The sequence below is a fragment of the Canis lupus genome, chromosome 10 (assembly GCF_011100685.1).
Source record: "Canis lupus familiaris isolate Mischka breed German Shepherd chromosome 10, alternate assembly UU_Cfam_GSD_1.0, whole genome shotgun sequence".
Lineage (NCBI taxonomy): Eukaryota > Metazoa > Chordata > Mammalia > Carnivora > Canidae > Canis > Canis lupus.
The window spans coordinates 59,706,680-59,733,770 of record NC_049231.1 but is presented as its reverse complement, the minus strand read 5'-3'; the positions used below and the strand labels follow the sequence as shown (position 1 = coordinate 59,733,770).

General features: G+C 36.6%; 1 protein-coding gene across 2 annotated transcripts in view; it reads right to left on the bottom strand.

The window, feature by feature from the left end:
• Positions 1-27,091, bottom strand: part of VRK2 (VRK serine/threonine kinase 2) — a 215,441-nt gene that overhangs the window by 87,906 nt on the left and 100,444 nt on the right. The window contains exons 1-3 of one of the 2 annotated variants that reach the window (XM_038551316.1): positions 23,077-23,231; positions 21,999-22,110; positions 21,526-21,666 (exon numbers count right to left, since the gene is read on the bottom strand). In XM_038551316.1, coding sequence (XP_038407244.1) covers positions 21,526-21,661 — 136 coding nt within the window. In that variant the 5' untranslated portion in view covers positions 21,662-21,666; positions 21,999-22,110; positions 23,077-23,231. Of the gene's footprint in view, positions 1-21,525; positions 21,667-21,998; positions 22,111-23,076; positions 23,232-27,091 lie in introns of those variants that run through there. The other variant, XM_038551317.1, reaches the window with a different exon arrangement.

The window sequence follows — 27,091 nt, the reverse complement described above, 5'->3', positions numbered from 1 at the left end:
GTGTAACATAGCATAACCTATACAGAAACTGAAACACTATATTGTACACCCGAACTGATGTAACATCCTATACTCAAAAAAAATTAATAAAAAATAAAATACACTTTCCAGTTAAAAAAAACTTGAAACAAATGAAAATGAAAACATAGCATATCAACACTTCTAAGAGGAAAGTTTATAACAATAAACTTGTACACAAAGAATAAAAGAGAAAAATCTAAAATAAACAACCTAACTTTACACATCAAGGAACTAGAAAAAGAACAAACAAAGCTCAAAGTAAAGAAGGACATAACAAAAATCTAAGTGGAAATAAATGGAATAGAGCCTAGGAAGATCAAGCCAAACATGGACACTCCAAGAAAAAAAAAACATTGCAAGCCAGTATCTCTGATAAATATATATATAAAAGTAGTCAACAAAATATTAGCAAAATGAATTCAACAGTACATTAAAAGTTCATACACCTTGATCAACTAGATTTATTTTTGAAATATAAGGATAGTTTGACACATGCAAATCAATCAATGCAATCCACCACATTGAAAAAATGAAGGATAAGTTATAAGATCATGTCAATAGATACAAAAAAAGCATCTGAGAAAATTCAACATCCTTTCATGATTAAAACCTCTCAAAAATTTGGGTACATAAAGAACTACCTCAATATAATAAAAGCCAATTACAAGAAGCCAATACTTGACATCATACCTGTTAAAGCTTAAAGCTTTCCCTTTAAGATCAGGAAAAAAAAACAAGGACACCCACTCTCACCACTTTTTCTCAACATAGTACTGAAAATCCTAGCCAGAGCAACTGGCAAGAAAAAAGAAATAAAAGGCATCCAAACAGAAAAGAAAGAAATAAAACTGTCTGTGTTGATGACACAGTATTATACACAGAGAAAACCCTAAAGACTCCACAAAACAACTGCTAGAACTAATAAACACAGTAAAGCTGTGATACAAAATCAATATACAAAAATCAGTTGTGCTTTTGTACACTAACAATGAACTACTGGAAAGAGAAATTTCGAAAACAATCCTATTTACAATAGCATCAAAAAGGATACATTTTTAGGAATAAATTTAACCAAATACATGGAAGATCTGTACACTGAAAACCATAAAACATTGATTAAAAAAAAAAAAGACGAAGACACAATAAATGCAAAGATATTCTGTGCTAATGGATGGGAAGAATTAATATTGTTAAAATGTTCATACTACCCAAAGGAATCTATAGATTGCTATGTAATCCCTATCAAAATTCCAATGGAATGTTTCACAGAAATAGAAAATCCTAAAATTTGTATGGAACCATAAAAGACCCTAAATAGCCAAAACATTTTGAGTAAGAAGAATAAAGCTAGAGGCATCACACTTCTGATTTCAAACTACATTACAAAGCTATATTAATCAAAACAGCATGGTATTGGCATAAAAACAGACACATAAATCAATGGTACCTAATAGGTAGCCCAGAAATAAATCCATGCATTCATGGTCAATTAATTTTTTATAAAGAAGCCAAGTATATACAATGAGGAAAGAATAGGTCCTTCAATAAATGGTGTTAGGAACACTAGGTAGCCACATGAAAAATAGTAAAACTGAATCTCAATCTTATACTATAGACAAAAATCAACTCAAAATGGATTTAAAGACTTGAGTGTAAGACCTGAAACCGTAAAATATCTAGAAGAAAATATAGGGGATGTGTCCCTTGATGCTCATCTTGGTAATGATTTTTTGGATTTCACACCAAAAGCAAAGTCAATAAAAGCAAAAATAAACAAGTGGGACTACATCTGCCTTAAAAGCTTCTACACAACAAAGGAAACCATCAACAAAATGGAATGGCAATGTATGGAAGGGCAGAAAACATTTGCAAACCACATATCCAATAAGGGATTAGTATCAAAATACACAAGAATTCATACCACTCAATAGCAAAAAATAAACATATAATCCAATTTCAAAATAGGCAAAAGAGCTGAATTTTTTTTTTTTCCAAAGAAGGCATCCAAATGGCCAATAGGCATAAGGGAAGGTACTCATTATCTCTAATTATCAGGGTAATAAATGCAAATTGTAATCAGTGAGATATCATCACCTCATGCCTGTTAGAATGGCCATCATCAAAATCTCTATCTCTATCTCTTCTCTAAGAGATAGAAAATGCAGTTGAGGATATATAGAAAAGGAAAATCTTTTACACTGTTGGTAGAGATGAAAACTGGTAGAGCCACTATGGAAAATAGTATAGAGGTTCCTGGAGAAATTAAAAACAGAATTACATATGATCCAGGAATTCTATTTCTGGGTATATATCCAAAGAAAACGAAATAATTATCTTGAAGAGATATCTTCCCTTCCATGTTCACTGCAGCATTATTCACATAGCCAACAAATGGAAATAATCTAAGTGTCTGTCAATAGATGAATGGATAAAGAATATATATACAACAGAATATTATTCAGCCTTATATAATTTTCACCCTTATAAAATGGAAATCCTGCCATGGGTGACAACATGGGTGAACCTAGAGGGCATTATGCTAAGTGAAATAAACCAGAAACAGCAAGATGAAGTTATTTTGTGGATATTGACATACTGATTTTAAAGTTTATATGGAAAAACAAAAGATCCAGAACAGTTAACATAATACTGAACAAGGAGAACAAAGTCAGAGGACTGACATGACTCAACTTCAGTCCTTTCTATAAAGCTACAGTAATTAAGACAGTATGGCCATTTCACAGGAATAAACAAAGAGATCAACAGATCTGAATAAAGAGCCCAGAAAAAGGCCAACTCAAATACAATCAACTGATTTTACAAAGGAACAAAGGCAATTCAATAGAGTAATGGTAGTCTGAACAAACAGCACTGGAACTACACATCATCATGCAAAAAAATGAATATACACTGGCCTTACATAAATATTCACTCAAAATGGTTCACATACCTAAATATAAAACATGAAATTATAAAACTTCTAGAAGATAACATGGGTGAAAATCTAGGTGAACTCCGGTGATATCTTTTATATAAAAAGATATAACTCCAAATAGCATAATAGCATAAATGAATACAACACCAAAAGCATAATCTAGAGAAGAAAAAATTGATTAGTTGGACTTCATTAAAACTGAAAATTTCTGCCTTGTAATACACTATTAATAGAATGAAAAAAAAAAACTACCCACAGTCTCAGAGAAAATGTCTGCAAAGCACATACCTAATAAACAGGACTTGTATCCTAAATATACAAATAATTCTTAAAATTCAACAATAAGAAAATCAAACCCATTTAAAATAGCCAAAAGATCTGAATAAATATCTCCACAAATATGATTTACAGATGGCAAGAAAGTGTATGAAAGAACATGATCAACACATATGTCATCAGGGAATTGCAAAATAAAACAAAAATAAGATAAAATTACACATTTATTAGAATGGCTGAAATCCAAAACACTGACCATATCAAATGTTGACAAGGATGTGGAGCAATAGAAACTCTGAATTAAAAAACATTCTTTCATTGCTGGTGGAAATGCAAAATGGTATAGTACTCTGGAAGGCAGTTTAACAGTTTCTTACAAAGCTAACCAGGAATCACATTCCTAGTTATTCACCAAAGGAGTTGCAAACTATATCTACACAGTAACCTACACACAAGGGCTTATATCAGCTTTATTCATAATTGCCAAAAACAGGAAACAACCTAGATACCCTTTAGCAGGTGAATGGATAAGCAATCTGTAATATATCCACACAAAGACATATTATCAGCAATAAATAGAAACATGGAACTAAGCCATAAAAAAGATATAGAGATAACTTAGATGGGTATTGCTTAGTGAAAGAAGCCAATTTGAAATGGCTAAATAAAGTACAATTCCAACTTTATATCTTTCTGAAAAGGATAAAGCTATATAAACAGTAAGAAAACCAGTGGTTTTTAGGGGTTTGGGGTAGGGGGAAGAAGGATAAATAGGTGTAACACGGGGGGAAATTCAAGACAGTGAAACTACTCTTTCTGATACTGTAATAGTAGATATGTGACATGCATTTGTCAAAACCCATAAAACTGTAAAAGTGAATATTAATGTAAACTATGGACCTTTAGTTAACAAATGTACCACACTGATTCAAGTCAACAATGCCAAAATTATACACAGATACTGGAACTATTAGACAAAGAACCTAAAGCAGCTATTACAAAAATGCTCCATCAAGTAAAGGCAAACCCATTTGGCACAGATGGAAACAGACCAATGCAGTAAAAACATAGAAGATACAAAGAAAAATCAAATGGCTCTTTTGGAATTGAAAGATACAATGACCAAAAATTAAAAGAAAAAAATTCATGAGTGAGGTCAATAGGATTATGGAGATGACATGCAAATGACACACTGAATTTGATGACAAACCAACAGAAATTTATCCAAAATGTAAAACAGCAGAATAAAATACAGAAAAACTGTACAGAGCATCAGGAACCTGTAGGCAATAACAAAACATTTTAATACTCATGGTGCTGGAGTCTTGGATGTAAAGAAGAGTGTGGTGTTGAAAAAATATTTGATGGATTAATGTCTGACACAACCCAAGTTTAATATACACAAAAACCAACAGTGCAGGGAATCCCTAACAGGATAAACCTAAAGATATCAATGCCCAAATATATCTAATCAAATGGCTGAAAGCTAAAAACAAAGAAAAATATTGAAAGGAGCCAGAGTAAAACAATATATTAATTAACAATATATTAATAAAATTAATTAATTATAAACAAAAACAACATGCCTCTAATGACTTTTCTGATTTTTCATCAGAAACCATGAAGAACAGAGGGAAGCGTCCCAACATGTTTGAAATACTGAAGAAAAAAAAGCTGTCAATCCAATATCCACCAAAAATTTCTTCAGGAATTAAGGCAAAATAAAACATTCTCTAGTGAAGAAAAACTAAAAGAATTCATAGTCAGCAGACCTGCTATGAAAGATTTGCTAGAGGAAGATACTCAGAAAAAAGAAAAATGTACAAGGAAATGTGCACTATTAGAAATAAAGGAAGATAAAAAATGGTAAATATTTGGGGAAATTTAATGGATTAATGTTTCTCTTCAGTTAAAACATATTTTATAGTTGAAGTAAAGCTTATAACACGGCCTGGAGGATTTTCAATGAATAAAGTGGTAATATATAAGATAACTACAACATACCAGAATGTCAGGATGCCACCAAAGAAGGGCTTAGAAAGAAACTGTATCATGAAATACATATGTTACAAAGAAGACAGGTTCAAATAAGTTTCTACCTAAAAAAAAACAGGAAAAGAGCAAACTAAATCCAAAGCAAATGGAAGATAATAATAAAGAAAAAATAGAAATCAATGTAATTGATATAGAAGAACAACAGAGTCAATCAATGAAACCAAGGGCTAGTTCTTGGAAATGTTCAGTAAAATTGATAAACCCATATCATGACTGACAACAGAGAAAAGATAAAAATTATATTGGGGATGAAAGAGGGAGCATCACTATAGAAGCTGTTGACATTAAAAGTATAATTATGAACAATTCTACATATATAAATTTCACAATTTAGATTCAATGAAGCTATTCCCTAAAAACCACAAACTACCAAAAGTTACCTAAGAGGAAACAACCAAATTAGTCCTAAAACTACTAATGAAAGTAAAATCAAGTTAAAAATTTTTTTTCTGAAAAAAAGTATCTATAAGTCCAATGACTTCACTGCAGAATTCTACAAAAACATTTAAAAAAGGAATAATACCAACTCCACATATTCACTTCCAGAGGGCAGAAAAGGAAGGGATAATTAATTCACTGCTCATTTTATGAAGCCAGCATCACCTTAAAATCAAAAGCAGACAAAATCAGTAGGAAAAAGAAAAACTACAGACCAGTAGCCCTCATGATACCCACACACACAAAAAAAAAAAAGAAAGAAAGAAAGAGAAACTACTGCTATCCTCCATATGAAGTCTGAATCAGAAAAACCACACAATCATAATAATTGATACAGAAAAGCATTTGAAAAATTTAATACCCATTCATAATTTAAAAAAAAAAAAACTTTCAGTATACTAGTGGAGAGCTAGGATCCTCCATAAAGACTACCTACAAAAAAACCCTATAGTAACATCATACTACATGATGAGAGGCTGAATACTTTCTCCCCCAAATCAGGAACAAGTCAAGGATTATCATTATCACCATTCCTATTCAATAACGTACCAGAAGTCATGGCCAGTGCAATAAGTAAAATAAATAAAAGACATATAGATTGGAAAGGAATACATAAGTGGTCCTTACTTGCAGAAGACATGGTTATCCACACAGAAAACCCCAAAAAAACCCGCAAAAAAAAATTTTCCTAGAATAAATAAATTTACCAGGAGATAAGGTCAATATGCAAAAATCAATTGTATATCTATATATTAATAGTGTACAATTGGAAACCAAAATTACAAAAAAAATGCCACTTTCAATAGCACCAAAAATGCAGAAAGAAAAACATAACTTTCACATATACCCAACAGGACCATGTACAGGACCAATTATGATAAAAATTATAAAATGCTGATGAAAGAAATCAAAGATCTAAAGAAATGGAGAAACATACTGTATTGAAAGACTCCACATAGTAAAAATGTCAATTTTCTCCAAATTTGTCTATGGATTTAACTCAGTGTCAACCAAAACCTCAGCAAAGTTTTATGTTTTGTTTAATAAACACAGGTAAATTCATTTAAAAATGTATATAGAAAGACAGGAACTAAAAGAGAGAAAATGATTTTGAAAAAGAACAAAGTTGAAGGAATCACATTTTCCAAATGTCTTTCAATGGCGGAACAAACCATGGGACACCTGTACAATACAATTTAGCAATAAAAAGAAATGAACTGCATATACGCACAACTTGGATGAACTACACCAAGTAAAAAAAAACCCAATCTCAAAAGCTTACATACTGTATGATCCCACTGGCAGGAATTCTGTACATTTTTAAAAAGACAAAATTGAAGTGACAGAGAAAAGATCATTGGTTGCCACTGGTTAGAGCTAAAGGGTGTAACTACACAGTATAGTATGAGGAAGATTTTAGGGATGATGAACCTGTTCTGTACCCTAACTGTTGTGGTTGGTAAAATCCATAGAGATATATACATACAAACATTTTTTTCAAATTTTCTCTATGTTGATTTTAAAATAATATTAGAAAGATGCAATATATAATTGTATATGAAGTAAAAAATTCCTAATGTCCAAAAAGAGAGGAAAAATGATTTTGAAAACAAATATACAATGTGTAACTCGAAGAAAATACAAAAAGGATAACAACAGTAGGCTGCAAATGGAAGGTGGACTTCAAATAAACACAGTTTGAATACGTAGGAACTGGAGACAGAATGCCAGTGAGAAGATCGAAACAGAACAAGCAGGTTGATCCTCACATTTATTTCCAACATGAATCCCAAGACCATGACATACAAGAATTCCATTTTTTAAAATATGTACTAGATCACCACACACTTAATTTTTAAAGTGAGTTCCTGTATAGTTGGTAAAAGAATCTTATTTTCTTCTTAAAGCTATTAAATCACTTCTAAATATAAATTATTTATTAGTTACATATTCAACTTTCCAGCTTATTAAATATTATAGCACAATTATTTATCTTCAAACTCTTTTAGTGGTAGAATGATCCTCAAAAGCCTGATACACAAAGCAGAAATGCTCAGGTTGAAACACAAGTGGAGGGACCAGAGCCTCTACTCATTTCACTGGTGTACCAGGGTCCAGCAGAAACAACTATGAGGACCTACTGTAACTGATTTGTCACCTTCTGAATTGGTTTGTGAATTTGGTCATGACTACATTTGCAATGATTTCTTACCATCTGCTAGACTTTCTCTTCTCTTTTTTTAAGCATAAAAAAGTAGCATTCTGGTCATATTAAATTCTATCATGACATTTTCACTTGCCTTTGTTAAATTTCTGCCATTCTATAACATCCTTGTTTAGCATTTTTTAATGATTTTACCATCAAATATAATAACCAAAAAAAAAAAAAAAAAACCTCCGCTTATGTTACTCTCTATTTACAGGTGCATGAAAAACCTTGATCTTTTAAGGTATATTTTATTGTTTAAAGTACTTCTTTTTCCAGGCATGGTGCCTGGGTGGCTCCAGTCTATTAAGCTGACTCCCGGTTTCCTCTCTGGTCAGGGTCTCAGGTTTGGGAAATCGAGAGCCACAAGTCAGGCTCTGCGCCCACCATGGATTCTGCTGGAGATTCTCTCCCTCTCCCTTTCCCTCCCCCTCTACCCTTCCCCGTGCTTGCTCGCTCGCTCCCTGTCTCTCTCTCAAAAAAATAAATAAAATCTTTTTTTTTTAAAGTATTTCTCTTTTGACAACTAATAAGGGATTTCTGGCGATGATATTCCATAAAGGATTTCAGAGTGTTTTTATCTAACATAGTAATTGGCAACTGTACTTAATCCAGCACTCTGTAAATTTATATTATTATTATTCCTCTGTGCTCCTTTGCCAATTCCTTACTGGTGGTGGCACATATCTCCTATTTTACTTCATTTTATGGTAGACTATTTTTCAATCCATTTACCTGTTTCTCAAACACCTAACATTGATACACACTAGTTTAGGTATTTTCATTATTAGTCACTAAATACATTTGAGCTTGTTTGAAGGACTGATAGGTAATTTCACCTTTTTTTGGTTTAACTTTTAACTCCATGATTCCTAACCACAGTTTATTCATCCACTTTGGAAATATGGATTGCATTATAAAACTCTATGTTCATAACAGGTTTTACTAAAACCGTTGTACTTTACATCATATGTTCTAATAGTTTAATTCATTTACCTTTTGTAAATCTCTTTCAATTATATATTTTCAAGTGTACTTTATCTTTGTGGTTATCTGCTATTAAATGATTTCAGATTTCCTAAGACTTCAAATGTTCCCTCCTTTCTTAAGAGACACTTAACTTGGCCAGATGGTACACTGGAATGATAGCCACATTTCTCTTAGCTATCATTAGGTCTCTGTATTCTCAGCCTATGAATTACGAGCTAACATAGTTCTTGCCCTCCCTTCCTAAAATGCTATTGGAAATTTTGTATTCTGCTTAAAATCTACTAGGTAAGAACTTTAGTCCCCCCTCACTTTTTGAAACACTTTCTAATATTCATGCTGAAATTAGGGTTTCAAATAAGGGAAATCTTTTTCTCTTTAATGATGGTCTCTATTTTGCAATTCTTTTTTTTTTTAGATTGATTTATTTACTTATTTATTTATTTATTTATTTATTCACGATAGACACACAGAGAGAGAGAGAGAGAGGCATAGACACAGGAGGAGGGAGAAGCAGGCTCCATGCCGGGAGCCCGATGCGAGACTCCATCCCGGGACTCCAGGATCCTGCCCTGGGCCAAAGGCAGGTGCCAAACTGCTGAGCCACCCAGGGATCCCCTATTTTGCAGTTCTTTACCTTTTCATATGATAATCTTATCATCCAAAGATGTATTACATAGAGACATACCATTGCTATTATTTTTTCTTCAGGTCATTTTTCTCTGATGCAGATTCGCTTTGCTTGTTCATTAACAGTACAGCTAATTTTTACTCACTTGAGTCAATTCTTTCTGGAAAGCCTCTACCAATGTTTCAGGATTTCTCACAACCTTTTAGGATCTCACAGAATTTCAGGATCAGAAAGGACTTAAATGTCCCTTCTCCCAATAAAAACCTCTCTTTTTACAAATATTCCATAATGCATTCAATATGTGTTCCACTAAATTTCTGAACAGTTATACTTATTCAACAGCTTTCTGCTGGAGTAGAAATTCTGATATTAGAGAGTCTACACAATTTTTTGCTTCCCCTTTTCATCACATGACAACATTTGCCCATTAGACATACAACTTTCTTTTGCTTTCTTCTCACTTTTTTTTTTTAATTTTATTTATGATAGTCACACAGAGAGAGAGAGAGAGAGGCAGAGACACAGGCAGAGGGAGAAGCAGGCTCCATGCAGGGAGTCCGACGTGGGATTCGATCCTGGGTCTCCAGGATCACGCCCTGGGCCAAAGGCAGGCGCTAAACCGCTGCACCACCCAGGGATCCCTCTTCTCACTTTTCTTGAAATGTATCATGTGGGGATTTTTTAAATGGGTCTTACTCCTCCTAACACTTTGTAGGATGGAAGGTTTACATAACTAATACCATTCTCAACTGGAATACTCACATTTGACACTGGATATCTATGCTAGAATTGGAACATGTGATCTTTTAATAGAAACAAGATCAAGTATCATGAACAGCTTTTCCTCACATTTTCAAGAAACTGAAATTAATAACCCCATACTACCATAAGTGCTCAAAAACAAATATTTTAATGTAGTATTATATTTTGTTCATTCTTCCCCTTCCTATGTATATACTCCAAAGAAAAAAGGATTCTAGCATAAAAACTAGCATTGCAATACCTATTAAATATCTCTTTTCCACTAAAAACACTTAATAGTATGGCTCTGCATGAAAATGTTATGATTTTTTTATAAATTAATTTATAGATTTGTAATAAATCACTCTTATATAATAACATCTTGAAGGAATTGAATAATTTTCCAAAGATTATACTTTTATCCCAAATTAAGTATTTTGGTATCTGAACAAATCCTATACAAAAACCTATTCTTTATCAAGACTCCACTTATCTAAATATTGTTTTCTTTTGTGATACTCTTAAAAGACCTAGTTTTCTCAACAGTGTATCTTTACTACCCAATGAAAAAGAAATGATGGTCACAAATAATCTAGTATTTGCTAAAAGATCTATTTTTACATGGTGCTTATTAAGATGGTATCATAGGGATTTAGAGACTTCTTTTGATCTTCCTGCTGCTTATCAGACTCAAAACAAATGCATAAAATCACTCATTTTTCAAAAAGTAAAAAAATCTATCCAAATCTTTCTTATTAATTTGTATGCACTACTGGTTGACTAGTCTCACTTTTTTTTTCATAAAAATATTGTTTGACCTAAGTATAGTACATTTTTAATGTATTTTTCCAGTTCTTAGCATTAGATTTACTATAAATATCAGATGTTCTTCCACAGATTTTGTGAACTTAATATTAAAAACATATCACTGATGCTCTACACCTCGAGTTGTCAATCTGAATGAAAATGACACCATTATCAGCATCATCACTAACAGATTTCTTAAATTAGCTGCCAATACTATCAATTAGATATTTCACGGTTATTTTAGAAATGAGCATGTCAAAAGCATGTCACTTGCAACTATTTTCTCTGGCTAGCAATAAATTCAAAGTGTTCTGTGACAAAGGACATCAATCAGTAGAGCAAAGAGACCTGAGTTCAAATGTAGATGGAGACAATTATGAAAACTGTGGCATGCAAGTTAATTACTTAACCTCCTTAAGCCTCTGTATTTTCCTTATTAGTTTATTGGGAGAATGAAATGAAATAATGCATGTAGAGCATTTAACACAGAGCTTGGCACGCACTAAGTGAAAGATTTCAGTAGTAGTTGATGTTGATAATGATTTCCTAAAAAAGATTTCAAGAACTATCCGTAGTAGTTCTCAGATGCCACAGACACATTATGACTCATTTGCTACTCTTTACTGTAGATTTGCGCTTTCATTCTTTTCTACTTTTCTATGTTCTATGTTCACAGCCTCCTGAGTGAGGCTTTGGTAACATTCCCTCTAAGAATTTCATTAGGTGGCACTCGGAACACCTACAATGGAAGCTATGCTCTCCATGAGCCTCTTTCATACATGTTGTAGCTCCCAATTGCTCTTGCTTGAAATAAATTTGGGGAAAGCTGCTTTTACTCCACATTGAGCGTAGATGAGAAAAATGGCCAGTGTCTCTGGGGAATAATTAACAAAAGACAGTTTGTTTCATCTTCATGATAAAATACAGCATCCCTATTAGAAGGCAAATTCATCATTCCCAAAAGTTAAATAGAATGACACTTTAAAAGTAATTCCAGCTGATTAAATTTAGGGTTCTGAAAAAAAAAATTTAATTCATGAATATACTCTGAATCTTTCATTTGATTTTAAAATGTATAAATGTTCATTTAACTTTGAGCCCTTGCCTCTCAGTGTTCTATTCTGAGCTAGTCAAACAAGTGGTAGCAGGCATGCTGGGCTCAATAATACTGCCTCTCATATTTAAATACTCTTTTTCACTTGGATTGCAAATTAAAGACAGTCTCCTGAACACTGACACATTTTCAATGATTGATTTTGCAAAACGTGTTGATTTTTCTTACACTGTTTTGCCTCTGTGTGTGTCAACTTTGGCCTTCTTTTCTTGCTCCTTTGCAGCATTGCTGTCTCTTTGAAGCCATTGTCTGCCTGATATGAAAAATGTACATTAAACCTCATGACTAATTACACAGGCAGAAAATTCCTGATCTCAAATATAAAATACCTACACCCAGAAACTATAACAAAAGCTTCTGACTATGTACAAAACTCTTAATCAAACCTTTCATTCACTTGAATTAAAAGAAATTCCAATAATTTATTTTCTGTTAAAGTTGTGTTTACATTCTTTGAAAAGCAGATTTTTTATGCATGTCACATGCCTACAAATCAATTCATTTAACAACAAACAACATACATCCATCTCCTCCACAAAAGTTTATACTTGCTGTTAAGTCTGCTATTAGGTGCTTCTGAATGAGTTCAGGTAAGTGCTACTCAGAATTGTTTTGTTCTAGATACAAAACAGTTAGGTCTTCAATATAAAGCCTATTTTTTAGCACCTGACACTATGCATCAGCAAAGCAGACTTTTCCCAGTAAATCCTATAACCTATGGATGCAGTACATGGCTTCTCATATTTTAAAAATATACTTGAAAAGAAAATGAACATATACTCCTCTCCCCCCAAAATTTACAAAATAATGTCTCTAAATCTGAAAGTACAGGGCCTCACACACATACTCCATGTCATAGTATATACAGCACAGAATGTCATCTCAGATAACCTAGCTGTGGGGGAAAAATTTTTTCCATGACACACTACTTACTTCTAGAGTTAATTTAACCAATCATTTTTGGAAAACTATCGAATGCATGGCCTTGCTTTAGCACTCTAAAAGATGGCCTGCAAGGAGGTTATAATCTAGTGTTGGGCAGGGGGGTGTGGTGAATACAAGAGTACACAAATAGTAATCCTATGAAACCACGAGAGAAGCGCAGTGAAAGAACACACCATGGAAACAAAGAAAGTTGTGGCTCGCTTCTTCAGCGTGCTAGAATTTTCCTAAGGGCCACCAGCCACCATTTGTTTTCATAACCCATCCTAGCACCAGACTCCCCCCACTCCCAGAGGAGTACAAATCTAGGTACTCTGCTCTGCATAGCTGCTGCTTGCCTTTTCATTAGACCAGCTCTCCTCTGCCTCTGGTTGTTCTTCTCATGCAGTTACCAAGTACGGTAAATGCATCACATGCCATCACACTACTATTCTGGGAAACCCTGCAATAACTACCAGTGCACCAATTGGCTAGTCCAGCCTTGGATATAAAATTTTAGTTGCTTGCAAATGATGTTTCAGAATGGGGAGATGAGAGTAGCCACACTACTCCAGAAATGGCCACAATACCTAAGCAGAGGAAGTTGGAATAAGGTCTGCACATGAGCCAAAGCTTAGAATTTCATTGCCTTTGTTGGCTCATGTCACTTCTTTAATTAATGTCACTTTCTCTGTTTTAATATCAGAGCAAGTGACAAGAGTGCTTCTGGATGAATTGTGTTTTCTGAGGACTGTATGGCATACTCTCCCGCAGTCTGACAGAGGGACGTGCCAGCTTTACTTGGCAGTTACAATGCACCAGCTTTAGTTTTAGTAGTTTAATTTGTGGCAGTTATATGTTTTGAATACGTTGAAGTATTCACAACGGTCTCATGGAATCTGTTCCATAGATAAAGTTTACACAGTGGAAAAGAAAAAGCAATGGCTATAAGGCGATTAGGAAAAGCTTCTCTTGGCCACAGCTGGCCTTATAGGCATTTCTGTAAATTTAAGAGCATGTAGGGGATATGATTAAAGTGATCACAAGGAATGATGCCCCCCCATTTTTTTGCCCAGTTCTGTAGTTGGTGTGAGACGATCATAAGGAATATGATATTTAGAACTCAATTTTATGCAAAATCCATTATTCAAGAAGTGAAGTTTATATACATGATAGACATGCAATGAAATAAATGTTAGAATAGAAAACTTTGTTACTTATGCATTAAGTTGATTCTAACATTTTGGTAAACTAAGTTTTTATTGATATAAAATTCAGAAGAATTTCTGCATGGAAGATAAAGGGCTAAACTTTTTCCTTTGGTTTGCTAAAGGTCTTTCAGTTTTCAGGCTGAAGTGTTCTGAAGGGTTTTTTGTTTGGACTCTTTCCTTCATCTCTTTTATACACTTTCGTGAAGCTTCATCAGCTCATGGTGAGAGCTGCCACCAAGGAGTTCTTCCAAACTTTGCCTGCCCTTTCTAAATTTAGGGTTCTTTACTGCAGCAGGTTGAAGATCTGGCTTTGATTGCACCTGGCTCTGCTGGAGAATAGAAATATTCATCTCCACTGAATGCATGCTGCTTAAGTGCTGGAGGCACTTGCAGGAGAGAAACTCTCATTGGAAACTTCATTACAATACTTTCTCTTCCCTACATGAAGTAGTAATTCTCATTCACCAAAGATAGAATTTTGCCTGACACAGCCACGGGAGCTCCTGTTTGACTTTCAAAATTAATCAACCTCTGAGCTGGAGTAGAAATGGCATGTCCTTTAACCTTAAGCACAAAAAGCTCTCAACAGACTGCAGTTTTTATATCCCTGGATGAGAGTTTGGGCCCCTAATACTTAAACTTGATGCACATACTGGGTTTCTGGCATGCTTTTGCCCATACCCATCTGCTAGCCTGGCACTGTGCCCATTCAGAAGGTGTGATGCCAGTTTCAATAGGGCATAGGTGCCAATCAAAGATGGGTTTGGAGGGGCAGCATGCAGAACGCAGCAAAAGTCAGCTCTTCTGCCAGAAGATCCTCCTGTTATCATATAATGCCAATGAAGGGCCACATGCTTCATTGCTTGGGATCACATTGCATCTGTAGATGTTTCTGGCCTTCAATGGATGTCTTTCTACAGAAGCATTTTCCTCAAGTATTACTTGACTGGAGACACTAAAGAAAAGTCTAACAAATTGAAGTCCATCCTTTTAAAAGGAACAGTGGAAATCTCTGACAGTTGTCTTGAAATAATTGCTGAGTTTTCTGCCTTTTCTCCTAAAATACTCTTTCATGTAGAGTATCGTATAGTATACTCAGTCCATCTATTGGAGTTATAAGGGACAAACATTCTGAAGAAGCACTAATCGCAAAACCAAGTACGTAAGCACTTTTTAGAAAGACCATATCTACTATTTATTCTTCTTCTCCCATATCGAAAGAAAAAAAAAACCCAAAACATTTCAGAAGCAAAGTCTATCCATATTTCATAAGGAAGCCAGAAGCTCTCAAAAGCTGAGAAATCTTTTATTGTATGGCAACAGAGGTGAGTTCATTTCATGAAGAAGAAATTTCCCTATAGCAATAGGTTTCAAATTTTAAAACCTTGACCACTATAAACAGTTACAAGATAGTAATAGGTGCAGTAGAAGAAACATAATATATAAATCAAGGAGGAATACGGCAGTTTGTAAGTCCTCCCTGAAGGCAAGAGACTTTGACAGTAAAAACGTTGAAAATGAAGAACCATAATATATGTTAAAAAGAAGATCAGACACTTAACAAAATGAAAAAGACAAGGAAAAGCTAAGCCTTAGAAGAACTATCTCTTTTTAAACAAAGAACCCTTCTGTAAATATTTAGATCTCCTAACTGATAGGCACATGCATATGCCTCTTTCTCTAAAAACTCAAAATTAATAGCCTCTGGACAGCAAAATACAAAATGAAAACACATCTCCTACAGACTTTTATTTCTTGTGAATAAGTCTAACAAGCACATTAAATTTACAAAATCCCAAGTGATTCCTTCCTGGGAGTTCTCTCTTTCCTCACCTTCACCTGGGATCTACTTTATCATACACACTAGAGTTTCCAGTACAAGTTTCCCCTATTTCATGTTTATTTTCTTCTTCTTTTCACCCTCATGGTATGGTTTGCAAAATTTTCTAGTTACAATCTTCATGGCACCATAATGTTGCATAGCATCAGATAAAATTAATTGCTTATTCCAAAGCCTATTCTATAAGACATTGTCAAAATAAAAATAGCGATGTATGTAAAATAAAGCAATAAGTGTTCCAATAATTCCACTCTAGTTGCATTATCCTTGGGTTCTTCTGAACATTATTCTACATAACTTAACAAGGAATCCATTATTGTGGGCAAAAAAGTAAAGTAAGTAAAAACTATATATGCATAAATAGTCTTTTCTATTTCTTCAAAAATCGAAGTCTGTTTCTTTGTCAATAAGTGAGTTAAACTTTGGTAATATCTAAAGATCCTACTTAAGCTACCTGTTTCTCATTTCCCTCCAAAAAAGATTTCTTCGATGTCTCAAAGCAAAATATGCTAATCTGAAAACACAACCCAAAACATGTTAGACCATCACCTAGATGAAGTCTACACATTTATCCATGGATAAGAGATTTGATCTTAAGAGTTTAATTTTAGTTTTAAAAATGTGGTTTTTTTTTATAAAAAAAAGAATGCCATTGATTTATGGCAATAAAGCATACACAGAAGATGTCATGATAATTGTCTCAGTTTTTCTTGTGACTAAGATTGTACCTCTACAAAATTACAAGCCAGAATTAGGGGTTACATCTGTAATTATGGAAGGGAATAAAGACAACTGGCTTGTGTAGGCTGAATATCCTAACCTCACTCTCAATCTCTCAGGCAAATGACTGTTAGCATCTACTCTGTGCTTGATACTCCAAAGAAGCTAAATGGTCATCTGGCTATGACTGACATCAAAAAACTAAAACTTCTACAGATAAATCATTTCTGTTTTTACTCATATAAGCCTTCAAAGGAATTCAGTTTAACTTTATTATGTATAACTTTTTTCTGGATTTTTTTTGACAAATTTCTGAAACCCAGTATCTTCCATATCTGAAGTACATGAGATACAACTCAAATAAGAAATTGTTACTATGTCATCATGGCTACTATCATAAATTTTACTGGTAAAAATATTTAGATCAGTAAGTAAAATGTCATAGTCTTTCAATGGTATTCTCTATATTCTTAGTTTTATGACATCGGCAGCTAAATTTATCACAATCTACGTAGGGCAGGATAAATGGAAAATCCCTCCAATGGATGTCTTTGCAACATCTTAATCTCCTGTGGCTCCAGACACTGAACCTGGGATTCAGCTGATCAAGGAGCATAGGAGTTTCTAAATAAATTAATTAATTACATTTAAGTGCCTATTAAGCTCCAAGTTCTTTAAAAACATTACTTCATTTAATTCCCACAATTATTACTATCTCAGTCATACAGAACAGGAACAAAGCCTTGTGACTAGGTGCAAGTCATTCAGTTTCTAAATGTCCTGAGTCAGGATTCAATCCAGATTTGCCTAACACCAAAACCCATACCCTTATTTATTCAATTCTCCCTTCGTTTGCTTGCTTGTGTTGTACCTAGCAGTAAAACAGAATTCAGATTCTGAGTTCTCTCTCCTTCCCTGGAATTTTAGAAACTTTTACAATTATTTGATACTAAAATGAGAGCAAATGTTCCCACCCCTTGAACCAGCTTCCTTTCTTCCTCTGCCCTCCTTCTTTTCATATACAAAGAAGAACCCTGTCTATGTTCTTGTATTCAGACTTTTCTTTTTCCCTCTTATAACTATTTCTATTAATGCTAGAGGCACATTATTTCTCCAAGTCAAGAGTAAATACCAAAATTCTCTGTCTCTTCCCCTTCACTCTCAACTGATGATTACTGAAAGGCCTTGGCTACTGATCTCAAAGCTAAAGGACAACTGGACACGCACAATGAGTTAGACACAGACACATGGGCTAGTTTCTTGTCAGCCTCAGGCAACAAACTCCGAGGGAATGTCTGCTGAAACTCTATTTGGAAAGAAGAACACCTGGAAAGAAGGTAGCTGGACACACAGGTGTTGTTAGGGAAAACCTCAATTTCTTCACTTATATATAAGAAACATAGTAAATTGCAAAACTATATAATTTCATATGAATTTGCTTAGATGGCTTTGAAAATACATCTATAAAAACTAAGTTGAATGAGGTGATTTCTGATGGCATCTCATTAAAGAGCTGATCCTATGATACACAAGTGCCAGTCTGGATGGAACAATGACGGCATTTGATATACACAACTTTATTATGCATTCTGAAGTATGGAGCCTCTTCCTCAAAATAGCTAAATATTTCTTCAAAATGTTTCCCCAGTGGTGGGCACTTGCTAATACTCCCAGGATCCAGGTTCTAACATTCAGATAGTAGAGGATACAGCATAATATATGGAACCTTAAAAATTGTAAAATAGGGGCATCTGGGTGGCGCAGTTGGTTAAGTATAAGGCTCTTGGTTCCCACTCAGGTTGTCATCTTAGGGTTGTGAGATCCAGCCCATGTCAGGCTCCACACTCAGTGTGGAGTCTGCCTGAGATTCTCTCTCCCTCTCCCTCTACCCCTCCTGCTCATGCTATCTTCTCTAAAATAAATTAATAAATCTTTTAAAAAACTGTAAAATAAATATTATTTTGATAATGAGAAAAAATAAGTAAAAAATAACTGACACATACTTAGAGCAAAAGAAGCACAGACCTTTTAAAAACAGGGACAAATAAATCACATGCCTGAGCAAATTTCTTTTTCAAAACAAGAACCACACAAGTAGTGAATATATGTGTGTGTGTGTGTGTGTGTGTGTATAGACCTACACTTAATTTTTGAAATGCACTTAAATTTAAATACACATTAACATTTCATATATTTACATTTTTAAAAAAGAAAATGGATAAGATCATTACAATCAATGCTTTTCCGTATTTCTTTGAAATTATTCAAATAATTCAAATATTAGAAATCTAAAAGTATAACTAATAAGCTATGGGATCCAAAGCTATTGCTCAGAAACAACAAAAATTTATTCAACTCCTTATCCCTGGCTTTGAGTCAAGACTGTCTACTAGAGATCTTAGCTCTTTGCTATACAAGAGAATTCACTAATTCAAAGTCTCAGTCAACACTTATTTTATGGGGATTCTACTCTCTGTGGACTCTAAGTATACTCTTAGAGTATTTACCTATACCGTCCAATATGGTAGCCACTAGCTATACACAGAGATTTAGCTCTTAAAATGGGACTAGATACATTCTGGATTCTAAAGACTGTAACTAAAAACAATTCCTTTTTTAAAAAATATTGATAACATGTTGGAATAATAACATTTTAGGTATAATGGATTAAATAATATATATCACTGAAATAAATTTCACCTTTTTACTTTTTTTAATGTGGCTCTTAGAAAATTTTAAATTACATAAGTGGCTTGCATTACATTTCTATTGAACAATGCTGCTTGTCATTCTCATTATAGCACTTTTCAAGCAAGTTCAAACTTTTTTTGAATCTTTTAAAATACTTTATTTATTTGACAGAAAGAGAGAGAGAGAGAGAGAGAGAGCGCACGCAGGGGGAGCAACAGAGAAGAGGGAGAGGGAGAAGGCAGCTCCCTGGGAGCCCAATGTGGGGCTCAATCCCAGGACACTGAGATCATGTCCTGAGCCAAAGGCAGATGCTTAACTGAGCCACCCAGACACCCAAGTTCAAACTCTTTCGATGAGAAAACTGTTCTCTAATCCATACATTTTTGTGTGTGTTGGTCTTATCTTTCCAATTTGATTAGACACTGAGATGATTAATAATGAATTATTTTTTAACTGAATTTCATTCATTCGCTCAAAATGACAACTTTCTCAGAAAAGGAGCTTTATCCATTGTGATCTATGAAACATGTTGGTGAAGGGTGGCGAAATATGCCTAATTTCTAAAATATGTCTCTTCAGCATTAAGGATTATCTTGGGCTGCTAGCACCTGAAAAGGAACAAATGCAGGGAGAGGCTTTCTCCAAACTCCCTTTATTTGCATAAAGACAGATTCTCCAAAAAAGACTCAACTCAACTGTTATAAATTCCCTTCAGGGAAGTTTCATCAACCGGAAAAAACTAATTCTTATCACAAGAGATTAGAAGTTGCCAAACTTTGTCACAAACTATCATATCCCCCATCTATTCTCCTAAAGGCCCATTCATCTTTCCTAAAGATCATTTACTGCCCTTTAAGTGGTCTCCATTCCCTCTCCTTCTCCAAGACAATACTCCCTACGTGTATAAGTTCTCACATCACACTGCTTTTTGGGATATTCACTTTTTTCCTCTGCGATATCTGTGTGCACATAACATTAAAGATTAGTAAATATGTACACCTTTTCTCCTGTTGTCAGTTTCTTTCATAAACCCAGCTCTCAAACCTAGAAGAGTAGGGAAACTCTTTCTTTCCCTATTGTCTCAAATGTTTAATAAGGAATTCAAGATTCCCCCAATGGAGGTCTTTTTGCAGCTTCTTAAACTCCTATAAGAACAAATGTAATGAGTCAATCCATTTAGGAGAATTTATCCTTGAGGGTAATTTTTTTAAATCACTAGTATTTATCTTATTTTATTCATTAAATCAAGTCATGTAATGGATAGTTCTGATCGTTAAACTACAGATTTAAGGTAGCCCTGAATGATCCTTTTAAATTCAATGTAATTTAAAAACTTTCAAATCTAGTATAAAAATACACTCAATTAGAGCTCCTTATCTGTACCACAGAACACAAGAAATAATTTTGAGAGTCTATTTTCTCATTTATCAAGGATGGCAAATGACTAGTACCATCTAGATGCACAGGACAAAAGTTAATTCATTCCACACAACAGAAGCCTTGAGTTATTAAGACTCAATTCTCTAGTGAAGCTTAGTTAAGAAATGGCCGCAACCCTGTATTCCTTAAATATTAATGATTAAGATTCACAGTGTTTGGATTTATACAGTTCTGGTTTCTGAGCTAAAAAGCAATGATTCCAGGAAAACACACTCTCAACAAAAGAACATTAACACTTGTTTCATGGGCTTTGTAACTAGGCTCTGAAAGGACTTCTAGGACTCATTCATTCAAAAAAACATGGACGGCAACGAAGGGGGTCAGTGATGTCTTAAACCAGACATTCTAGTAAACACTAACAAGCCTCATTTACTTAATAAAGTGCATTTATGAATTCTATTGTAATTCAAAGTTTCAATTTTCAAAATACTAAGTAATCACATTCCAGTCACATATACAAGAATACCAAGTAACTTATAGTTATACTTTACCTAAATATACCAATCCAAATCCTCCAGAGCCAATCATTTTGCCCAGCACCCATTGCTTTCCTTCCGTATCATCCAGAACCTTGCCTTCTGGAAGTGGAACAGGAAGTCTGTATTTCTCATTTCTTCTTGGTGGCATCACTTCTGTTGGCAGAAAGAGTGAGATAAGCAATTAGAAATTTTAAAAAAAACAACAATAACAAAAAGTACAATTAAAATACATTTCTCAAAACATCTTCTATGGGGCACTTTCCCAGGTTCCTACCGGTTAGGATTAGGATTATGAAGTCAATCGGACTTGGGAAAGCCCACACGTTATATTCAAACTGGAATTGCACATACATTATAATACCGAAATACTAGCCTAAAAAAGACTAGCATCTAAAAACCAACCAACCAACCTTTTGAACTTCACGTAACTTTTCCAAAATTCATTCAGGGGAGTCTAGAATACCTACTAACGGTGCAAAACATACCTTAAGAAATGAGTTTGCAATTCCGGAGGACGAAGAGAAAATAAGTTTCATATACGTGCAAATACTCCTTTCACTGAGAAATGTTAAGCATCAAAGGTGAGGTCTTTGGCCACTAGGAGAGAATACAGCTTTGGATTAGGAAAGCACGGGCAATGGCAACAAAGACCATCACCAAGCACAGCAGGTCACACTACCGACACAGAGGAGGTACTCAGGAAAATATCTGTTAAATGAGCCTGGAATTGCCAAGGACATATGACTTCTCAGAGCACGAGGCCACCAGGCAGCTTCAAGGCCGGCCCTCTACTCTTGTTTCTTCATACCCTGTGTCTCCCCCATCCTCACCAAAGTGAAAATTGCCTTGCCTTAGGGAATTAATCAATAATAAGTAATCACAGGTTTGTGTAATTTCACAATGAAAGACTTTTGGCTGGAAGAGAAAACTGTATAGGGACACACACACACACACACACACACACACACAGCTCCTCTTCCTGAAACTAATTTAAATGCGAGGGTTCACTGCAATCCTCTAAGAATTTCCAAAAAAAAAAAAAAATTAGCAGCACTGGCTGAATGCTACCGAGCTGGAAGTTCATGTAAAGTTTTCGCTGTATGATCTTCCCAATTTTGTCAAAGTTTCTGTTCCTTTAATGAGGCTTCCCTCCTTCACTTAAACCAAGGCCCTCCAAGAGGGCAGCAGGGCCTCAAGGCGTTTGGAGGGGGGGGTGTTTGGGGGGGAGGCCCCCCCCCTCCCCCGATGCTTTATACATACTGACATCCAATACCTATTTGCGGACTGAAAACCTAAAGTCTGCAAAGAACAACTTTTCAGCGGGGGCACAGCACAGCCCGGGGGCATCGGAACTCGCAGCTGGAAGGGGCCGCTCAACTGCACCTCCTGGGCGCGGCCCCGGGCGGCGGCCCCTCCGCTTCGGGTCCCTTCCCGGGGGTCCCGAGGGCTGAGCACGCGCGGGGCCGGGGCGCGGGGCCCAAGGCGGCCCAGCCCCCACCCCGCGAGCCCCCGGCGTCTGCAACCCCTCCCTCCCCTCCCGCCCGCCCCAAGCTCCCTCCGCACCGGCTGCAGGCGGACCCGGCCCGAGCTCGGGGCGGCCGAGAGGCGAAGGGGGCGCCGGATGGCGGGACTTAGGACCCGGCGGGCGACCAGGCGCGGAAGCGGGGCCTGCGCGGCCGGGGAGGTCGGGCGCTCGCTCCGACGGCGGCCGGTGGGACTTAGGACCCGGCGGGCGACCAGGCGCGGAAGCGGGGCCTGCGCGGCCCGGGAGGTCGGGCGCTCGCTCCGACGGCAGGCTCCTCGCGGGGCGGCGGGGCGGCGGGGCGGCGGGGCGGGCGGAGAGCGCGGCGCCCGGGGCCCGGGAAGCGGGGCGGGCGGGCTCCTGGGGCCGGGCGGGGCCGCGGGCCTCCAATCCCGCGGGGAGGCGGGTCCCGCCCGCGCCGGCCCTCGGAAGGGCCCGGCTGACGTCCGCGCGCCCGCCCCCAGCCGCGTGCTCCGCGCCCGGGCGCCGGGGGACGGGGGCTGCGCGGAGAGGGCGCCGCGTTGGTGCTCGAGGCGGCCCGCCGGGGGCTGCAGGCTGGGCCGTCGGGTCCCCGCGGTGCATCGGTGCAGGTGCAGGCGGACTCGGGTCCCGCGCTCTCCCGGGACCTGGGGCTCCAAACCCGCGCGCGAGCCCTTTCTGACCCGCACCCCGGCGAGTGCGGCGGGCCCGGCCCCTGCGGCCAGAAGCCTGGGAGACCCCGGGGCCCACCGAGGTCCAGTTCTCAGGCAACTGCTGGGATAACCTTCGCTCAACGTAATCACTTTACAGAAATTCAGGTGGCTTTTTTTTTTTTTTTTTTGCAGACTGGAAATAACCGTAGTTCTTATTTAGGTTATAAGGGATGTGAAAGAAAAAGTATTGTAATGACACTTGTCAAAATGGTAAAGAAAACTTTATTCCAAACTATTGCAATAGGAGCAAGCTGCATTCAGTGCCGAAGACAGCACAAAGTGGGCCTTTATGGCCAAGTAGGGGTGGGGTGGGGGTCGGGGGGTCAGGGCATGGAACATTATTGAGGAAATGTCAGAGATGAGGGGAGCAGTCTGGCTACACTGAGCTAACCGGATTCTTGCTGAAGACAAGACGGGCCAGGGCGATCAGAACTCGCCTGGGGGCTGGGGGAGGATGGAGAACTCAGATACAGAGGGTTGTGGTTAGATGGGAGATTTGGGCCTGCCTTAGCAGGATCCTCACCAAAAGTGGACAATGTAGAGAGAACATGGGAGTCCAAAGCCATCCCCGGTTGAAAAGGAGTTCTGGAGAGCCTGAGTCGAGTTTGGTCAAAGAGGACCTTGAGCAGGCTATTAGTTATAAAATTGTGATGATACTTAAGTGAGAGAAATGAATTAAGTGGTTTCCTAACACATAACAAAGACTCCTAGTGAGCCTCTAATATTTCACTGTAGACAAAATAAATGCCCCCAAAACGATCGTTAAACAATATGTCAACATCCTATGTAGGAAGCCAGTAATTAACGTGGGATGCAAACTGAAAGGAAAATCAAAGACCTTGAGTGACTCTGATGGAATAAGGTTTTAGGACTTCCTACATCTACCACCAAATGAAAGATGACATCAGAAAACATTTCTTAAGCACTTGGTGCTATGGATTTAAGAGCCTTTATAAAGAAATTCAGTAGTCTGCCTGTAGAATAATTGCATTTTTTAAGGTAGTCCTTCAGTAATCCAATAATGTCCATTCCTATTTCCATAAGACATATATATATTATAGAAGCTATCGGTTGCCTAGCCAAACATCCATATGGGTATTTTTTTTCTCACATTCCAGATTGATTCAGGTGTCTACCCACTTTCCCAGGTTAATTTCTTTGGGAAGATGCAGCTCCAGCACCAACCACAATAGGTTACTCCTGAGGGGGTCATACATGGCTCTTGCCTTCATACTTATATAGAGGATATCGTTGTGTCTTTGTCTGTTCAGGCTACTAAACCAAAACACCATAGACTTGGTGGCTCTAAAACAACAGAAATTTATTTCTCACGGTTCTTAAGGCTAGGAAGGTTATGACCTAATCACCTCCAGGACCCTATCTCTTCACACCATTAGATTGGGGATTAGGTTTCAACATAGGAATGTGGGGGCACACATTTAGTCTGGGGTACGTGGCAAATTCTGTTAGCTCAACCTTCAAATTACATCCAGAATCCATCATTTCTCATCACCCCTACTGCCACCATCCTGGTTCAAACCATCATGTGTTTCCTGGATAACTGTTGTACCTTTCTAAATGCTGTCTTGTTTTCTACCCTTCAATGCCTACAGTCTTTAGCAAACAGCTAAATGATATTTTTAGAAGCCTAAATTACATCCTTCCTCTGTTAAAAACACTTTAGTGTCATTCCAAGTTATTCAATAAAAGCCAATCCTTACTGTGACTTAAAACAGTGTTTTTCAACCCTGACAATATTGACATTTGGACCAGATGCTTCCTTGTTGGGTGTTGGGGGTTGTCCAGAGGTGGGCTGTCTCCCGTAGATAGGATATTTAGCAGCATCCCTGGCCTCCCTAGCAGTCTCTCTCCACCAAGTTATGATGACCAAAATCCACTATTACCAAATTCTGTAAAGGTCAGAGTATCTCTATGGCCTTACTCTATCACTTTCTTCAGGTCTTTATTCGAAAGACAACTCAGGGAGACCTTTTTGTTTCACCAACCCAACTCAAATTCTAATCTACCAACAATACTTCATAGCCCCCTTTCCTTTTGTCCTCTCAGTACTTAGTGTTGTACAACAACATATTATACAGGTAACTTCTTTATTCAGAAAATAGACAAATAGTCTTCCTCAGTAAATTGTATGTTCCATGGGAAGGCAACATTTTTTACTCTTTGAGTCACTAATATATTCCCAGTCCCTATGATACAAATAGAGAAAACACACCATTTTCCTGTTAAATGAATAAAAGGAATCATGATGATACCATTCCTTTCCCAGTGATTGGTTTAGACAGTATGTATATATGAAATACAGGTAGAGGCAAAGAAAAGTTTTCTGGATACTTATATAAAGAAATGTTCTCTTCTGGATACCATTCCTGATGTGATGTCTAAAATTTCTCCAGTCATCTTGTGAACATAGGGGTACAAATTATAAATCAAATACACCACAAATGTCAAAATGTCCAACAAGTGAGCTTAGGATATTTACTCACATAACCAAAAAGAAAAGGAAGAAGAAAAGAGAAACCCAACCCTTAACTCACACCTCATTTAGAACTTGACTCAAAATTGATCGTGGACCTAAATCTATATGCAAGAGCTAAAACTATAAAACTTTTGGAAGAAGGCCTAGGAGAAACCCTTTATGGTCTTAGAATTGATAAATCTTTGTGATCTTTGAGTTTATATAATTAGAATGTTCCCAAAGAAGCTGAAAGCCTAAAGGAAGAACTTGATAAATTAATTTCATCAAAATTAAAAACATTTGATCTTCAAAAAGCCCTGTTAAGATACCAAGTTTTGGTAGATATATGAAAAAACAGACATTCTCTTTCTTCGCTCATGGGGATCCAAAGTGCTACAGCCACTTCAGAAAGCAATTTGTCAGTTTCTTAATATATTAAATGTATAATTAGCATACAACCCAGCATTCATGTTCCTAGATATTTAAGAGAAATGTAAACCTATATCTACACAAAGACTTGTATGTAGATGTTTATAGCAGCTTCTTAGGTAATAGCCAAAAATTGAAAACAGCTCAAATTCCCATCCAGAAGTAAATGGATAAACAGATTGTGGTATATAATATATCTCCTACACAATGGAATATCACTCAGCAATAAAAAGGGACAAACTACTAACACAAGCAATAATCTGGATGGATCCCAAAAGCGCAGCGCTGTATAAAGGAAAGAAAACATAAAAGAATACATATCATAAAATTCCTCTGAAACTCCCAAGAATTGGTTTGAAGTGGTGGACTGATTCCAAAGGGGCTAGTAGAACTTTTTGGAATGACAGACATGTTTAATTTCTTGATTGTAATGATGATTACATGAGTATACATCTGTAA